General features: G+C 51.2%; 1 protein-coding gene across 17 annotated transcripts in view; it reads right to left on the bottom strand.

Moving 5' to 3' along the window:
* The window catches only part of ZNF618 (zinc finger protein 618), a 199,541-nt gene that overhangs the window by 65,217 nt on the left and 118,918 nt on the right, over positions 1-15,406 (bottom strand). For all 17 annotated transcript variants that reach the window (XM_042965295.1, XM_042965291.1, XM_042965297.1 and 14 more), the window contains one exon: positions 13,384-13,427. In XM_042965295.1, coding sequence (XP_042821229.1) covers positions 13,384-13,427 — 44 coding nt within the window. The remainder of the gene's footprint in view (positions 1-13,383; positions 13,428-15,406) is intronic.

Genomic DNA, 15,406 nt, shown 5'->3' with positions numbered 1-15,406 from the left:
AGGGAACAGAACAGACCCTCCCCCTGAAATACCCTCAACCCCCCTTCCTCACTGCCGACACCTGGAAGCTCAGCCTGAGGTCTACGAATGCTTGTCCACCCACCCAAACAGACTCAGTGTCCTTTTCTGCTCTCAGGGACCCCTGCCAGCATCAGGACGTCCTGGTGGGAGGGAGGAGTTGCTGGAATCAGACAGGCTGGGCATTCACACGCCCTGTGACCTTGGGCTGGGCTCCCCCTCTGAACCTCAGTTTCCTTGTCTGTTAAAGAGGGACCATGATCCTTGCCAATGTGGGGGTGAGAGATGAGCCGGGGAGCTGGGGCCAAGTAGATTTCCACAGATGGCATCTGCCATGATGATGACATCACTGATTCATGAGGACATCCTCACCTCTGGGAGGCCTTTCTTATCAGCTAGGAGTGGACTCAGACCCCCTTTCTGAACGCCCATCCGCCCCCACACAGGAGACTCTTACTCTGCAAGCTACACGAGCTATCCTGTCCCCCGAAAGGCACTCCCTTAAATGGGATATCCCCGAGCCCTGGAGGTACCAAGGACACTGGCAACTTCTCCCGGCTCCATGCTGTAGATTTACAAGCCCAAATGTTGCTTTTCTCGGGTGCTTTGCATTTAATTAGGTGTCCTAATAACAATGGAATCACCGAAGTACTTATATCACTTTGAATTAGTGGTGTAGCATCTTCTAACTTCTTTAAAAATTTTTTTTTCATATATCATTTTTTAAAATAGAGCTCATTATTTTAATTATATCCATTTAAATGTACAGTGGAGCCCTTGGATATTCTCAGCACGAATCATTAGGTATATTAGTGAAAAAGCACTCGGAATCTATCTACATGCTGACACTCCATAATCTATTCTATTTGTGTCGCTGTAAAATAGATTTATATATAGATAACTACAAAATAGTTGCTCAAGATATGCTATGAATTTTATATTTAACCTGAGTCACACTTCAACATAAAATCTAAAGTCAGGCACTAAAAGGATATTTCTCGGTAAGTATACACCGCTCATGCCAGAAGGCCAAGAGAGAAGCCGGACCAAGTGGCCTCCTTGCCCCCTAAGAACGGTGACCCCTCATTAGAGCAATGGTTCCCAAAGTGTGTTCCTTGGAGGCTTAAGGGTTCCATAGCAATGGTCCAGAGGACTGAATGAGGCTTGAATGAAAAGAGTGGTGTTGAGTGGGCTCCAAGACCCCTACTCTCTCTTTGATTTTAGCCTGATGTACTACATATATGTGCTTCTTTCTCTCTGTACTGGGGTAAATGGTGCCCTCCCCCCCCCCCCCGCCGCCACCTAAGATATGCCCACATCTTAATCTCCAGAACCTATGAATGTGACCTGACTTGGAAAAAGCCTCTTTGCAGATGGATGTATTTAATTTTAGGACTTTAAGACGGGATCATTGTGAATTACCTTAGGTGGACCCTAAATGCAAGGACCAATGTCCTTGTAAGACAGACAGAAGAAGGGACAGTGCAGACAAGAGAAGGCAACATGACCACCAAGGCAGAGATTAGAGAAATGCAGCCACAGGTCGAGGAAGGCTACAGACACGAGAGCTGCAAGAGGCAAAGAACAGATTGTCCCCTGGAGCCTCCAAAAGTGTGAGAGAACAAGCTTCTGTTTTAAGCTCCCCAGCTTGTGGTAATTTGTTACAGCAGCCGCAGGAGACTAATACCCTCCCTGTGTTAGACTCTGAAGAACCCGCTCCACCGCAATTAAGTCTGCAAACCACCGCCCTCCACCACCCTCAGCCGCCTTCTGCTTCGTTCTTACTCATCCCCAGCGCTGCGTGCGGCCGGTCCTATGTGCCCGCAGAGCCTGCCTGGGAAAGTTTCAGAAACAAATCTCTTCCTCTGGGTTTTGCCAGATGGCTCTTCAAGTGCTTGGGCCCGCCCCACCCCATCTGGCATCCACAAGAGCCCTGCAGCCAGATGCAGACACTGAAGCACAGAACGAGGCCCAGCCCCGGCACCGCCGCCCCGTGCGCGGCAGCAACTCAATCAACACTGTGAACGAAGGGCATGCGCGAGGTCACGCACCTTCCAGTGACCAGAAACAATTTTCCCGACTCCTATCCGGGTGCTGTTCCCACTAAACCCTGTATCAGTGGACCGGGGACCCAAAGGCCATGCCATCTCTGGCCATGTGGGAGGAGGAGTTTCAGATGACATCATGTGCCCAGGAGTCAGACAACTTTGCTTGCGGGTATAATTTCTTCATCATTCCACCAAAAATGCTAATTCCTGAAGCTCTGCCAGGTCACGGTACTTACGAGGGATCCTCAGCACACCGGAGATCAGTCCTACCCCTGCCTGACTCGGTTTTTCCACCTGCATGATGAGGGACTTGGAATCTAAGGCAGCGGTAGAGGCTGGACCTCCACCCAGCAGGGTAAGGGTCTCCTTGCACAGGGGCACAGGGCGGGAGCAGTGAATCCGTGTGCCCTGAGGCTCTGCCTGAGGACCACCCACCTCCTGCAAAGGCTACTGCCTCTTCACTCTGGCACTTTAGCCACCGGAAACAATGTTAAGGGTGGTGGGGGAGGGGGGCGGATCTCTAATCAGTGTGTAAATAATGACTTAGTTAACTCCCTCTAGAATAAAACTTCATTAAAAGACTCCACTCATTAGGAATGAGGGTTAAGTAGCCTCAAGCTGAGCTTAAACACACTCTCCACAAATGCACAGGGTGTTAAAAGAATTAATGCACATCCAGCTATGACTTCAGGGTCAGCATTTACCCTGATGCACGGGCTGACCGCTGACCAAGCCCTCCTGCGCTACCCAAGTGCCCACCTACCGATGATCTAAGAGCAAAGGATTCTTCCTATTCGGGAGTCAGCAGGGCCTTCCTTGGCAATGCTTCCAAGTCCAATGAGGCTTCCGCCTCCCCCGTTCCACCAGGGCTGTTCTTCCCAAGGCCCCTGGTGACCTCCATGCTCCTAGAGCCTATGGTCCCTTCCCGTCCTCAGCGACCTCGTCCTCTGTCAGTAGCCCTGGACGAGCTCCTCCCCCTCTCCTCTGTCCAGCTCTTTGTTCCCTTTGGCTCTGTGCTCGCCTGGTGGGCCCCTCCTCTATCTTCTGCTAATTCCTCTTCACCAGCCCAACCCTTATATACTGACATGCCCCAAGGATCAGTTCTAGAACTTCTTCCATCTTTATCCACACGCACTCCCTAAAGTGATCTCATCCAGACTCATGTTTTTAAATATTAACAATGCGACGATGAATCCCGAATTCTGTCTCCAGCTTGGACTTCCCCCCAAACTCCAGACCTGCACACACAAAACTGCCTGCTGGACACCTCCTCCTGGATGCCCCACAGGGACCCATATTTAACAGGCCCCAACTGAGCTGTTGTAACATACCTCCCCCCAAGTCAAGACAACTATCCTTCTGACTCCCATCCCCCTACAGCTTGCAGTCCACGATGCCACCGTCAAATAACTGCAGACTTCTCTATTTCAGTTACATCCCTCCAGCTTCTCGGGCCCCGGCTCTGGAACTAACCTCTGTTCCCTCTCTCTCACTGCGTACTAATGAATCTACTGGCAGATCCTGTCAACTCCCCCTTTAAGGTATGTCCAGAACCTGGCTACTCTTTCCCAGCACCTGACCACCCCCTGGTCCCAGCTGCCCTCCCCTGCCTCCTGTCTTGTTGCCATAACCACACACAACCACACCCCCATACCTCACAGCCGGTCTCCTGCTCCTACCCCTGCCCAACGCCCCGATGTCGACGTTCAACATAGCTGCCAAGGCGACCCCGCCCAAACAAGCCAGGTGATGTCACCTCTAGGCCCAAAACCCACTGTGGTTCCACATCTCAGCCAGAATAACAGCCAGAGCCCTCGTCCCAACCCTCAGGGCTCCCTGCGACATGCTCCAAGCGCCCGCTGGCCTCATCTGCTAACACAACCCCCTTGCTGGCCACACCGGACTCCCTGCTCTTCTCTGAGCACGCGGGGCCTCCAGTTTTGTTGAGATATTGCTAACATAGAAGACCTGAAAGTCTAAGGTGCACCAAGTGATGATCTGTACTGCAAAATGACACCTGCTCTTGAGGCTGCAGGGCCCAAGATGGGGCGCTGGGCTCCCCAGTGGCAGCTCTCTCTGACATCCATCAGGGAGCCTGCAGCCTCAGCCCTGTGGTTTCTGAGAGTGCCCCCTCTGCTTCTAAACGGCTCCTGCTCTGAATGTACTGATTCCACGTGCTTGGGAGAGACCTCCAGGGGTAAGGGCTCTACCCCACTGCCATTTTGTATCCCTGTGCCCGGCTCCCAGCAGATGACAGCTAATGTCTGCTGAACGACACAAGCAGACAATCACCGGAGATAGATACGCCAGCGTGAAGGTGGAGGTGAGAACGGCAACGGTACCATAATGAGGGAGTGAGGACAAGGGCCCCTGTGGCGTACTGGGTGGCTGTGACATGCCAGGCATGGTGCTTCACACCGGATCCATGCACCGTCCCACTGATGCCAGGCATATCACAACGCCTGACAGGCTGGGTAGTTTTGCTTTAAGATAAGAAAACTGAGAATCAGAGAAACAGAGTGACTTTTTCATGGCCACACAGCTTCCTAGTGACAGAATGGGATTCAATCAGATCTGCCCAACTCTAACGCCTGGGCTTTGAATCACTTGGAGGACTTCTGTTTCTCTTCTCAAAAGAAGAGACGACTGGGGCGCCTGGGTGGCTCAGTCGGTTGAGCGGCCGACTTCGGCTCAGGTCACGATCTCATGGTCCGTGAGTTCGAGCCCCGCGTCGGGCTCTGTGCTGACAGCTCAGAGCCTGGAGCCTGTTTCAGATTCTGTGTCTCCCTCTCTCTCTGCCCCTCCCCTGTTCATGCTCTGTCTCTCTCGGTCTCAAAAATAAATAAACGTTAAAAAAAAAAAAAAATTAAAAAAAAAAAAGAAGAGACGACTAAAAACAACGACAACAAAACACCTGTTGAATGAATGAACAAATTAGCGACTGATGGACCAGAAATTCCAAGAGACGAGTACATCCCCTCATCTCCTACTGTATCCTCAGCATCCGGACAGACAGGGGCACATGCTAAGATGCTTCAAACAGCAACATAGAAACGCGATAAAATTAAGGAACGAGGAGTTCCACGTCTGCCACAGAGAAATGTGCTTGGGCTTTTTGTTCACTGTTGACCTCTAACTCTCCTTGAAGTCTTCTAAAATGGCTGCTGTTCAGATACGGCCTTTGGACACAGGGTCTCCTGCTTTCAGTGACGAGGACAGGAATCGTAACCAGGTTAGAGACTGCGGCTTCCACCAGCCAGGAAGGACCAAGAGAGAGACCCCTAGAGCAAAACCCCAGTTTCCACAAACCCGGATAACGAGGCCCGTGTGTTTACTATTCCACCCGTGTTTCAAATCTTCACATCGCCCATGCCTTAATAACCCTCAGAATTATCTGCGCTTCCATTTGTCATGTATCACTGATATATTTTAATAAATAGTCAAGCAGAAAAGATTAGATTAATAGATTAAAACTATTAACCTATTAAACAACTCTTAACAGTCTAGAAATTCAAAATAACCTACAATGCATAAATACATCATTAGTTTGAGATAATTTGTAGGCACTTAATTTTCTTCAATGTATGTTGTCAGTCAGCCACGACGCTGGGTAATACTGCAGTTCCGAAAGACAGCATGAAGATTTAAATATTAAGAGTTAATTCCCTGGTTAATTTAAACCTAAAATAGAGAAAAGCAGGAGTCTTGAGCAATGCTGTCAAGTCACCAACTCCGACATTTAGCAGGATGGGGCCCTCCGGGGACAGCTGGGAACTTCTTTTACGGGTGTCATGGCACAGGGAAGGTTGGCCCAGGTCATTAAAAAGAATTATTGCTAACAGCATTTTAAAGAGACACGCTGCATTCCTCGTCCAATGGGTGTAGCGATGGTATAATTCGGAACCGTGAGCAAGGTGCACTGCTCTCCCAAGACTCACCTTTCTGAGTTTCTCTTCACCCAACTGTCGGGGACACTGCAGACTCAGGATTTCTTACTCGGACAGCATTCCCTCCGCTGGCAGGTGGGGAAGGGAAGGGGGGGGTCACAGCAGAGTCCCTGCCCGCAGTCCTGCAGAGACCCTCTGGGGCACCTGCGGGGTCCCATGCAGACCCCAGAGAGCAGCCGACTCAACCAGCGAAGACCGAGACGACTCCTAAGTTGGTCGTCACGCTGGCTGATGTGAGAACAGAGAAAAATTACGCTCCCTCTGCCACCAATATGATTCCCTACTGAGGCTGAGACTTAGCTACTATCTCTCTTTCTCTCTGACGTCCAGCTCCTCTGGCCACTTTCTCCTTGGAATGAAAGGTAAAGAAGCTTCCCAGCAGGACCCCTCTGCTCCAACATCCTGCCCACACTGACAGCTGATGCCCGGAGCTGCCCTTCGGCCGCCAATGTGCCCCTAACGTGGTCCACGTCTTCCCAAGGTGTTCGGGGGTAATAAACTAGACGCTGAGCCGTTGCCAAGCTTTCTAACCTACTTACGCCCCGCTCTCCTCACATGGAAGCTGGTGAAGTTAATGCGAACCACTAAGAGTTGTTTAGAAGATTCAAGGACAGAGATGTACGCGAGGCACCCAGCACAACACCTCACACATAGTGGGGCTCCATAAATGTTAGTTCTTTTCTCCCATCCTTACCAAGTACTTGCCAGACAAAAACGTGGAAAGTTTGGCCAAACTATGAAAAATATCAGCTCATAGGCCAATGATGGAGTACTCCTAACTGAATGCAGAGGGGAGATTTTTCAGCCCCAGAAAACAGAAGAAGTGGTGGGCATGGCCACCCCCCTCCCCAGGCAGCAGCGATGAGGAGGGGGAGGAGGACACACTGCAGCCAAGTTCACTGCAGGATGCGAAGGCGGCAGTGAGCAGGAAGGTAGGTTTGGAGCATAAGGGCATTCTTAAGCATCACGCTTTGCATGGAAAGCTGGAGGAAGCACAAGCTGAGGGTGAGAATCTTTCTGTTCCCTTAGCAGAGCCAGACAAACAGTGAGGCTGTGGAAATTTCCTGAGCTATTTTCTCAGATCGAGGGCCTTTGACATCAAGAGGCTCAAGAAGCAACCGGGTTGGACGATCCAAGTTACCCTTCTCAAGATGGCGCCTCTTCAGGACGAGGCGAGACTTCTGAATGCCCTGAACGGGTCGGGTTGGTGCAGGGGTGCCACTTGCTGAATCTGTTCAGACTCCTTCTGGGTGCGTGCACTGAAAACTCCTGGGTGCATGCACTGAGCACAGGGCTCCCTAGGGACCCCAGTCACCTCCCTCTGCTCGACCACCGCAAGCCATTTAGCAAAAATGATTCACCGCTTTCGATGTGCATTAGTTTGCATTTCTGTGGCTGTCTCCAGAGGGCAACCTAAGGACATGCCTGAATTTTCCAGAATCTGCCCTATCTGCAGAGCCTAGGTTTAACAGTAACTGATCAGGCAGACAGGAAGCCCTGCCCACCAAAAAAGCACTGGCCTCGTGGAATGGGTACAGGGTCCCCAGAGTCAGCCTGCAATTTTATGGCATTTTGTGGCCCGACTTCACCCCAAGTTTAGTATGGTGAGCATACACATTTCTGGAAACCAAATCTGAGCTCCAGTAACTGCACCATAAGCCTAGAATCAAGATAAAGATGTGCCCTGGCTAAAATATACCCAGCATGCTCCAATAATCCATTCTGCTAATATCGTACTGGTCAGGGACCACCATCGGGGCCAACTGCTACTGTGAGTTTTTTGTACAAATGAAGTTAATTTGTTCAGGGATACTTTGATTTTACTGCTGAAAACCAAAATGCGAAACAACAAGAAGGTATTCTTTAAAAAGTAATAATAATAATAATAATAATAATTATGCGGCTGCACACACGTGGTGATCCGATTAAGTAATGGTCCACCAGTGAGAAAGCTTGGCCTGAAGGACCGAGACTCAGCTACGTCCAAAGCTATTTTACGACGCGTGTGACCCTGGACAAGCCTATTCCTCAACTCCCTCTGAGGAGGAGGGACAGTATCACTACCTCAGAGGGGAGGACCAAAGGAGATCTGTGCGTGACTGGATGGGGGTCAGCCCTTGACAAATATGAGCTCCACCCCCACCCTCGTCCCTGACGCCAGTCCTCTCTCCAGGGTCCAGACTCAACAAGAAATCAATCGCCATCCCACTGTCATCTCCTCCTAGGAAGGGAATCCAGCACAGTGGTGATAAAAATAAACGTTTCCTGAACACCTACTATGGGCCAGGCATTGTGCTAGGCATATGCATATTACTATTTCACTGACAACACTATGAGGGAAGGTCTAATATAATTCCCATTTTCCAGATGAGGAAACCAGAGATTGTGTAACTAGCCCAAGGTCACACAACCAGGCAGTGGGTAGCCCCGGGACCTGGACCCAGGCAGTCTGGGCTCCTCAACACGGTGCTAATGAGCTGCTTGGCCCTCAGCAGGGCTAGAGAGAAGGTGAGGAAGTGACCTGGCAGAACAGCCATGGAGAAGTGTGCATTATTTGGATTCAGAACTCACACAATGCTTTGCTGAACTGGATTCCTCGGGCCTGAGAAGATACAGCCTTTGGAAACTCACTTCCAAGGCTACCTTTTAAGGTCCTGCCTGTCCTGAACTCTTGGCGACACCTCTTTAATCCTGCGTCTTGCTGTTTATTCACCTTCTGGCAGCCAGAATGATCCTTTTAAAACCGAATCATATCATACCATCCCTCTGCTCAAACTCTCCAGTGGCTCCCCACACCTCACGTAGGGTAATGGCCAAAGTCCTGATGATAGCCTCCAAAGCGCTATCTGCCATATCAGCTTCCTTGCTCCTGCTCCAACACAATCTACACACCACTGCCCCAGGGCCTTTGCACCTGTTGTTCTCTCTGCCTGAATGTGTTTCTCCCCAGTGACTGCTTGGTTCAGTCCCTCATTTTCTTCAGATCCTTTCAAATGTCACCTTCTGGTGATGCAATACTCCTTCTGGCTCTCCCAATCCCCATTCTGCTTCTCTCTCACTCCCATCACTGTTTAGCCTGTGACATACCACACATTGTATGTATTGATTACATCGCCTCCACTCTCACTAGTAAAATGAGCTCCACAAGGCCAGGGATTTCTGTTTTGTTCACCACTGTATTTCCAGCACCCAGATCAGATCCTGGCCCTTTGTAGGCGCTAAGTATTTGTGGAATGAATGCATGAGATTTGGTCTTATCACCAACCCCCTACTCCCGACCAAATCTCTCTGTTTACAAGATCCTGATTGCTTGTTAGGCAACCGGTCTACACAGCAAGGCAATGAGTCCCTTAACCTCTTCTATCCCTGGTTTCCTTATCTGAAAATGAGACAGTTACTCCAGATTATCTATAGAGCCCTATCAGCTCTAAAAACCTTCAACTGACAAAAAAGGCATAATTCTTCATTACAGCAACCCTGTAGCTACGTTTACTTGGTTACAAAAACTGCATTTCCTTTAGAATTTTCCACAGTTAAGGCCCCACAGCCCCCACGCCTCTCAGAATAAGTGAAGTCTGGCTACAGTTGTGCTATGTGGTTTGTAACCTGTACACCAAGTCAGCACTGACCTCAAGTGCAGGGATCACCGGTCCTGTAAAATCGACCCAGGTTGGGTTACAGAGAAGTAAACCAAACCACATTCGGCTGTTTCTTAGGATCAGAAACACCACCTCTCCTTGTCCCCCTCAATTTAACACTAATTCCTTAGCAGTCCGTGCTGTTGGTTTTGGGGTTTAGCCAGAGGCCCTCTGGAGAAGTAACAAAATGAGGCGTTCTGGGCCAAAAGACAGGCGCTGGGAAGAAAGCAGGCCTTGGCATAATAACCGAGTGCGCCGGGACCCGGCCGGGAGCTGGGGGAGGAGGCCCGTGTCAGAGGCCTGGGGCTCCTTCTAGGTCATTCCTGGCCAGGGTGGCATAGCCTAACTCTGACTTCGGGGAGCCTCGGGCCTTTGTTTCTCCATCTGAAACAGGGACTAAACGTGTCTAATGCTCTGCAAAGTGCCGACGTGTCTAAACCTCACCTGGCCGATCTAACCCAAGGCCAGGGTCAAATTCGCAAGTGGCCTCAGCTAAGGCCTGCATTAATATTCTCCTGATATTTAACGCATAATTCACTTCTCAGACTGAATGCTGGGTCACTATACAACAATACTGTTTGGGTCTCTCAAAGATGCTCTGTTAGCTTTAATTATAAAATCAATATAAACTCACTGGTTGAGCTCCTTCAAAGTCCCTGGCTTCTTGACAAGCACCTAGCCGATGGCGCAGCCCCCAGCCCCTAACAGGCTCCTCTAACATCTGTTAACTGACCACTTCATCCTCAGAAGTGGGAGGGAACAGTGGTTAAGTGTACCCATCAGAGAAGTGAGACCTGGGTGGGCATCCCGGCTCTACTGCTCACTTCCAACTGGGTAGCCTGAGGCCCGTTAAGCGCTCCATGCCTCAGTTTCCTCTTCTGTAAAGTGGAAATAATAAGAGTACCTCCTTCATAGGGCTATTATAAAGATTACATCAGTTAACAATAAACTAATATATGTGAATCACTTAGCTCAGAGCCTGACACAGAAGGGCTGAATGAATGCTAGTTGTTACCACTAGAAATTTCTTCTTTAAGTCACACATGACCCTAAGACTTGAGCTGGCCCTTCCTGGTGCACATTCTGGCACTGTGGGGAGACTACGGCGCTCTGTCACAGAGTATGTGCAAGCCCAGGCTACTGAGGCCGGGCAAACTGATGGTACACGTGCCATCCCCCCCTCCCCTGACCAGGCCAGGCACCTCTTCTCCCTCTGACGGCAGCCTGAGGCTGGGAAGACTCAATTCAGAACTTCAGGCAGCCACTGCTGCTATGGGGAAACCTGCTTGCGGCCTTCTGACCTGGTGTGGGAGAAACTCACGCATCGGAAAGTGAGGGCAAGAACTACACCTGCATGAAAGTCCTGAGAAACAGACGGAGGCTCGTCCTCTGTCCACACTCAAGAGTCTGCTGGATGACTACTTTAGCATCGAATCCGTCTGAGTTCTAACACACGGCACTGGGCCTAGCAGAACAGCTGCTCAATAAACATGGGGGTCAGTGGGAGAGGCTGGCCAGACCCTCACTCCAGCACAGCACTGTTGAGTGGGGAAAGCACCCTGCTTTAGCAGGTTCGAGGCCTGACATCACTTATTCATCACAAGACCCCGAGCAGGGCCGTCCCTCCCCAAGTGTCCAGGGAGAGGGTGGGACTGGACAAGCTCCGAGGCCCCTTCCAGTCGTGACAATCCGATCCAGGAAGCACTTCCAGGCACCCCCAGTCTAGGGACTGCCGCCGCCCCATGTACTGCTCTTACACGAAATCCCACGACCAGGGGCCCAGCAGCCGAACACAAGGCGCTGGGCAGCTGCCGGCCACAGGTGTCACTGCCAGCGTTCACAGGCCTGAGCCTGGTGGTCTACCCCCCACCCCCACATCATCCCCACATCTCCCATCTCATTCAGGATATCCGTCCCCCAAACACTGAGCGCCTGCTAGGGGTTTCTGCCTATGGATCTGGTACCCCAAGGGGAGAGGCAGAGAAAATTACACAAATACATGGGATAAATACAGAGCATGAACAGCCTATGAGGGACACAGGCCACAGGCCACAGGCCCTTGAAGGAGAGGTGCAGGGAAGGTTTCTCCCAGGGGAGGATGGAGTCAAGACGTGAAGGAAGATCAGAGAAAAGTACATTCCAGCCAAAGGGAACAGCAGCTGGAAAGGCTCTCGGGCAAGAGTCAGGTGAGGCCAGGGGTTGGCAAACCACAGACTGGGTATTTATGGATCACCTATGGTGCTTTCACAGGCACTGATGGGGCAGAGAAGTTGCCAGAGAGACCTATGGCCTTCAAACTGTAAAAATATTTACTATCTGGCCCTTTACAGGTAAAGCTGGTCGACCCCTGGTTTAGGGGGGTAGATAAACTGAGAAGAGGTCAGGGGGAGCAAGGGGGAGCCGGACACATGAGGAGACCGGGGAAGCGACTGGGAGCCGGGCCGTGCTGCTGGGTGGTGTGGGTCACGGTGACCTCTGGCCTGGTATCTCTGCCTCCATTCTAGCCGCCTCCAATCCACCCTGCACACGGTTGCTGGGGTGATCTTCCCAAACCACAGAGCCAAACATGTGACTCTTCCTCAAAGAGCAATGGCTCCCCGTCGTTTCCCGAAGCACGTTCCAAGGAACACTTGCTCCAAGCCAAACTTTCAATAAAAGGGTTCCACAGTTAAACAACTTGGAAGTAATACAGAATTCTCATCCCAGATGTTGTCAGGCGCACGCGTGAGCAGGTGAGAGACTAAAAAGGACCCACAGCAAAGAAATCTGTTGCCTCTGTTGAACCCACTGTCCTTCACACTCACTTGGCCACAGACCCTCTCTTTTCTACAAAAATCTCTTAACGTTCTAAAGAACCAGTTGTGGACTAAAGGGAAAGTTCCTCTGCCTGGCGTTCATACTCTGACCCCAACTCCAGTAGGTAATCCTAGAGCCCGGTCCACATCTGGTGTGTGTGGCTTGGAGAGCCAACTCTCGTCTGTCCCTTGCCTTCCTCCTATCTCCAGTGGCCCCCGTAAAGGTCATTTGGCCACTCCAGCTCCGCCCTCCCTGAGGGAACACGGCGACAGCAGAAACAGCGCTGACATGTACCAAGTGCCTGCCTGTGCCACCACCAGAGGCAGACATCTGCAGCATGGGCCTATCCAGCATCTCTTCCCGCCTTCTTCGGGAATGACTGCCCAGCTTTCCTTGAGGGACCCCCCGTCCAAACTCCTGCCAGCTCCCAGGGTGAGGACACAGCCCTGGTCTGGCTACGCAGAGTATCCCCTCCCCCTGCTGTTGTGGGGGGGGGGGGGCTGGTTCAGGGAGACGAGCACAGGACTCAAGCTGGGCCACGAGTTCCAGACTAGGATGGGATGGGATGGGCAGGCTGCTCTGGAGGTCACTGCACGGCAGCCGAGATGGGATTCGAGCCCGGTCCTCTGCCCAGTCTCGTGCTTCACCATAATTCCCCCCAGCTCGAGCGCCCAAAGGCCAGTTCAGAACCCAGTCATCCTTGGTCCATTCGTGGCTGCTCAGAGAGGGTACCGGGGGCTGGAGCGGTGGGGCTCGGAAGTGCTGACCACGACCGCACATCCTCCGGGGAAGTATGGATACTTCTCAGCCAAGGGAGCTGGCCTGGACCACCCACCCCCTTTCAGGGGAAGGGAAGGACCAGAGAGAGGTGGCTGTCAGCTGTGAAATGGGGGGGGGGGGCAGGGAAGGGGACAGCCATGGGCACGGGGAGCGTACCTGCTTGCCGTGCTTTTCCTTCCAGCTGCACTGGCTCCGTCAGCCTGCAAAAGAAACCCAAAACACCTCCATCAACCATGGGGGAAAACCACAGACTCTACCCACTGATGCCCCACCAAGCTCCCCCTCGACACCCGCCTCCAGACAGAAGGGAGAGCTAGCACAAACCCCTGCTCCATTCTTCCAGGTGGGGAAAATCTGCCCCTAGTGGTAAGAGGGAGTCAGACCACCCACCCCACCCCCCGCCCCCACCCCCGGAATTTGCTTGGCCCTTTAAATCCAGAGGAGCACCCATTGCCAACACAAACCCAGCAACCACAGGGCCCTGGGGACTCAGTGAAAAGTAAGTAACCAGCTAAATCTGAGATTGAATTGCACCATTTTTATTTTCATCTGGGATTTCCAATAAAACAGTAGCCGCAGATTTATTCCTACCAACCGGAGGGGGAAAATCCTATTATGTTAAAATATTCTGTCCCCCAACCCTCCTAGCAGGGAGAGACAAGAGAGTACTGGTTCTTAATCTCTTTTTATTTGGGGGTGGGGGTGGGGTAGGGGTGGACAGGGAGATAGGCTGACCAAATGAAAATTTCAGAAATCATAAAGTTCTGGTTCAGATGGAGAGACCCAGAGCCTGAGCCAGGAGGGAGCTGCCTGAAGTCTCATGAGGACTGAATGACCAATACCTGGGGTTCCTGACCACTAGGCTGGTACTGGGGGGACCTCTATGCAGAAGCTGAAGTAGGCTGCAGATATGGGAAGTACGCACTGGTCGAAGATGCGTTTTCCTGGCTTTGTCAAAGCATTTACAATAATAGTAATCACACTTAGAATAATGCAGGTTCAAAACTCTGGCACACATGTGTTTCCAAATTCAGAATCCTTCCAAGTTTAGAAAGGTAATGTAGCGCATGTGTTCTGTATTTTGAAACACCCTGGCAGGGTCTGGGGAGACACCCCACCCCCCGACCCCGACTCAAGCACACAGTGATACTTCCAGAGTGAAACGTATGCGGTCAGCCCTACAGAGGCTCAGTGAAGACGGAATGAGTCTCTTCTCCCTCCAGGCCAACTTGTGCCACCTCACCAATTACAAAACATCTTTCTGCTTTCAAGGTTTTTGAATTTCAGGATTGTGGACCTAAAAGAAAGACAACAGCAGCCACCTTTGGATGAGCGCGCTTACAAGAAGTTGCAAACCGGCAAAACCAGATGGTGGACTTCAATGCGGTCAATATGTAAAAACACCAAGGATTTCACCCAAAGAAGGCCGGATTTCAGCATGTGAAAGCAGCACTCAGGCCCACATGACCACAGCCAGCTAGAGCCGCCATACTTCGTTCTCCACAGTGCCCGCTGCTCTGTCTTGCCTTACGCTCGGCCCTCCAGCCTGGCCCCCAGGGGTGTCCAGACTCCCTCCCCCAGCTAACTTCCCATCAGACGCCAGTGTCCGCACATTTAATGCTTCTTATTCAGTCCTCCTGATGGGTCGGTCCCCCAGCATACATACACAATATCCCCATTTTACAAGTGAGGCAACAAGAGTCCAAGAATGTAAGTCATTTATCCAACATCCCACAGCTACAAGCCTAGGTCTGGTCACTCCGGTGCCCTCTTCGCTCAGCTCTGGAATATTTTATCTCCCGCCAACATTCAGAAGAGGAGCCAATCGGGAAATGAAGGAAACCCACACAGCCCCCACTGCCCCGACCGGGGAAATGCAAAGATGAAGGACAAGTAAGGAGGTAGAAACGTGAGGCCTGGGAGGGAGAAATTAATGGGATGCTGGTGTATTACTTCAGTGGAAGAAACAAGAAAGCGGAAAATGGTTTGCATATTATTTCACTGGGAGCAAAAGAATGGGATCAATTACAGCCTCTTTCCGACATCTTGCATTCCCCAAAACTTCTATGGAAAGTGAATGGGAAGAACTTGTTTTAATCTTCATATCCTAAGAGGCAGAAGTGGTAAAGGGTGGAAATTCTGCCCCAGAGAGCTTTAAAACATTATAAAATCCCAAATG

Source organism: Panthera tigris, chromosome D4 (assembly GCF_018350195.1).
Source record: "Panthera tigris isolate Pti1 chromosome D4, P.tigris_Pti1_mat1.1, whole genome shotgun sequence".
NCBI classification, from domain to species: domain Eukaryota; kingdom Metazoa; phylum Chordata; class Mammalia; order Carnivora; family Felidae; genus Panthera; species Panthera tigris.
Note: the sequence above shows the minus strand (reverse complement) of the source record. Positions and strands in the feature narration are given on the sequence as shown.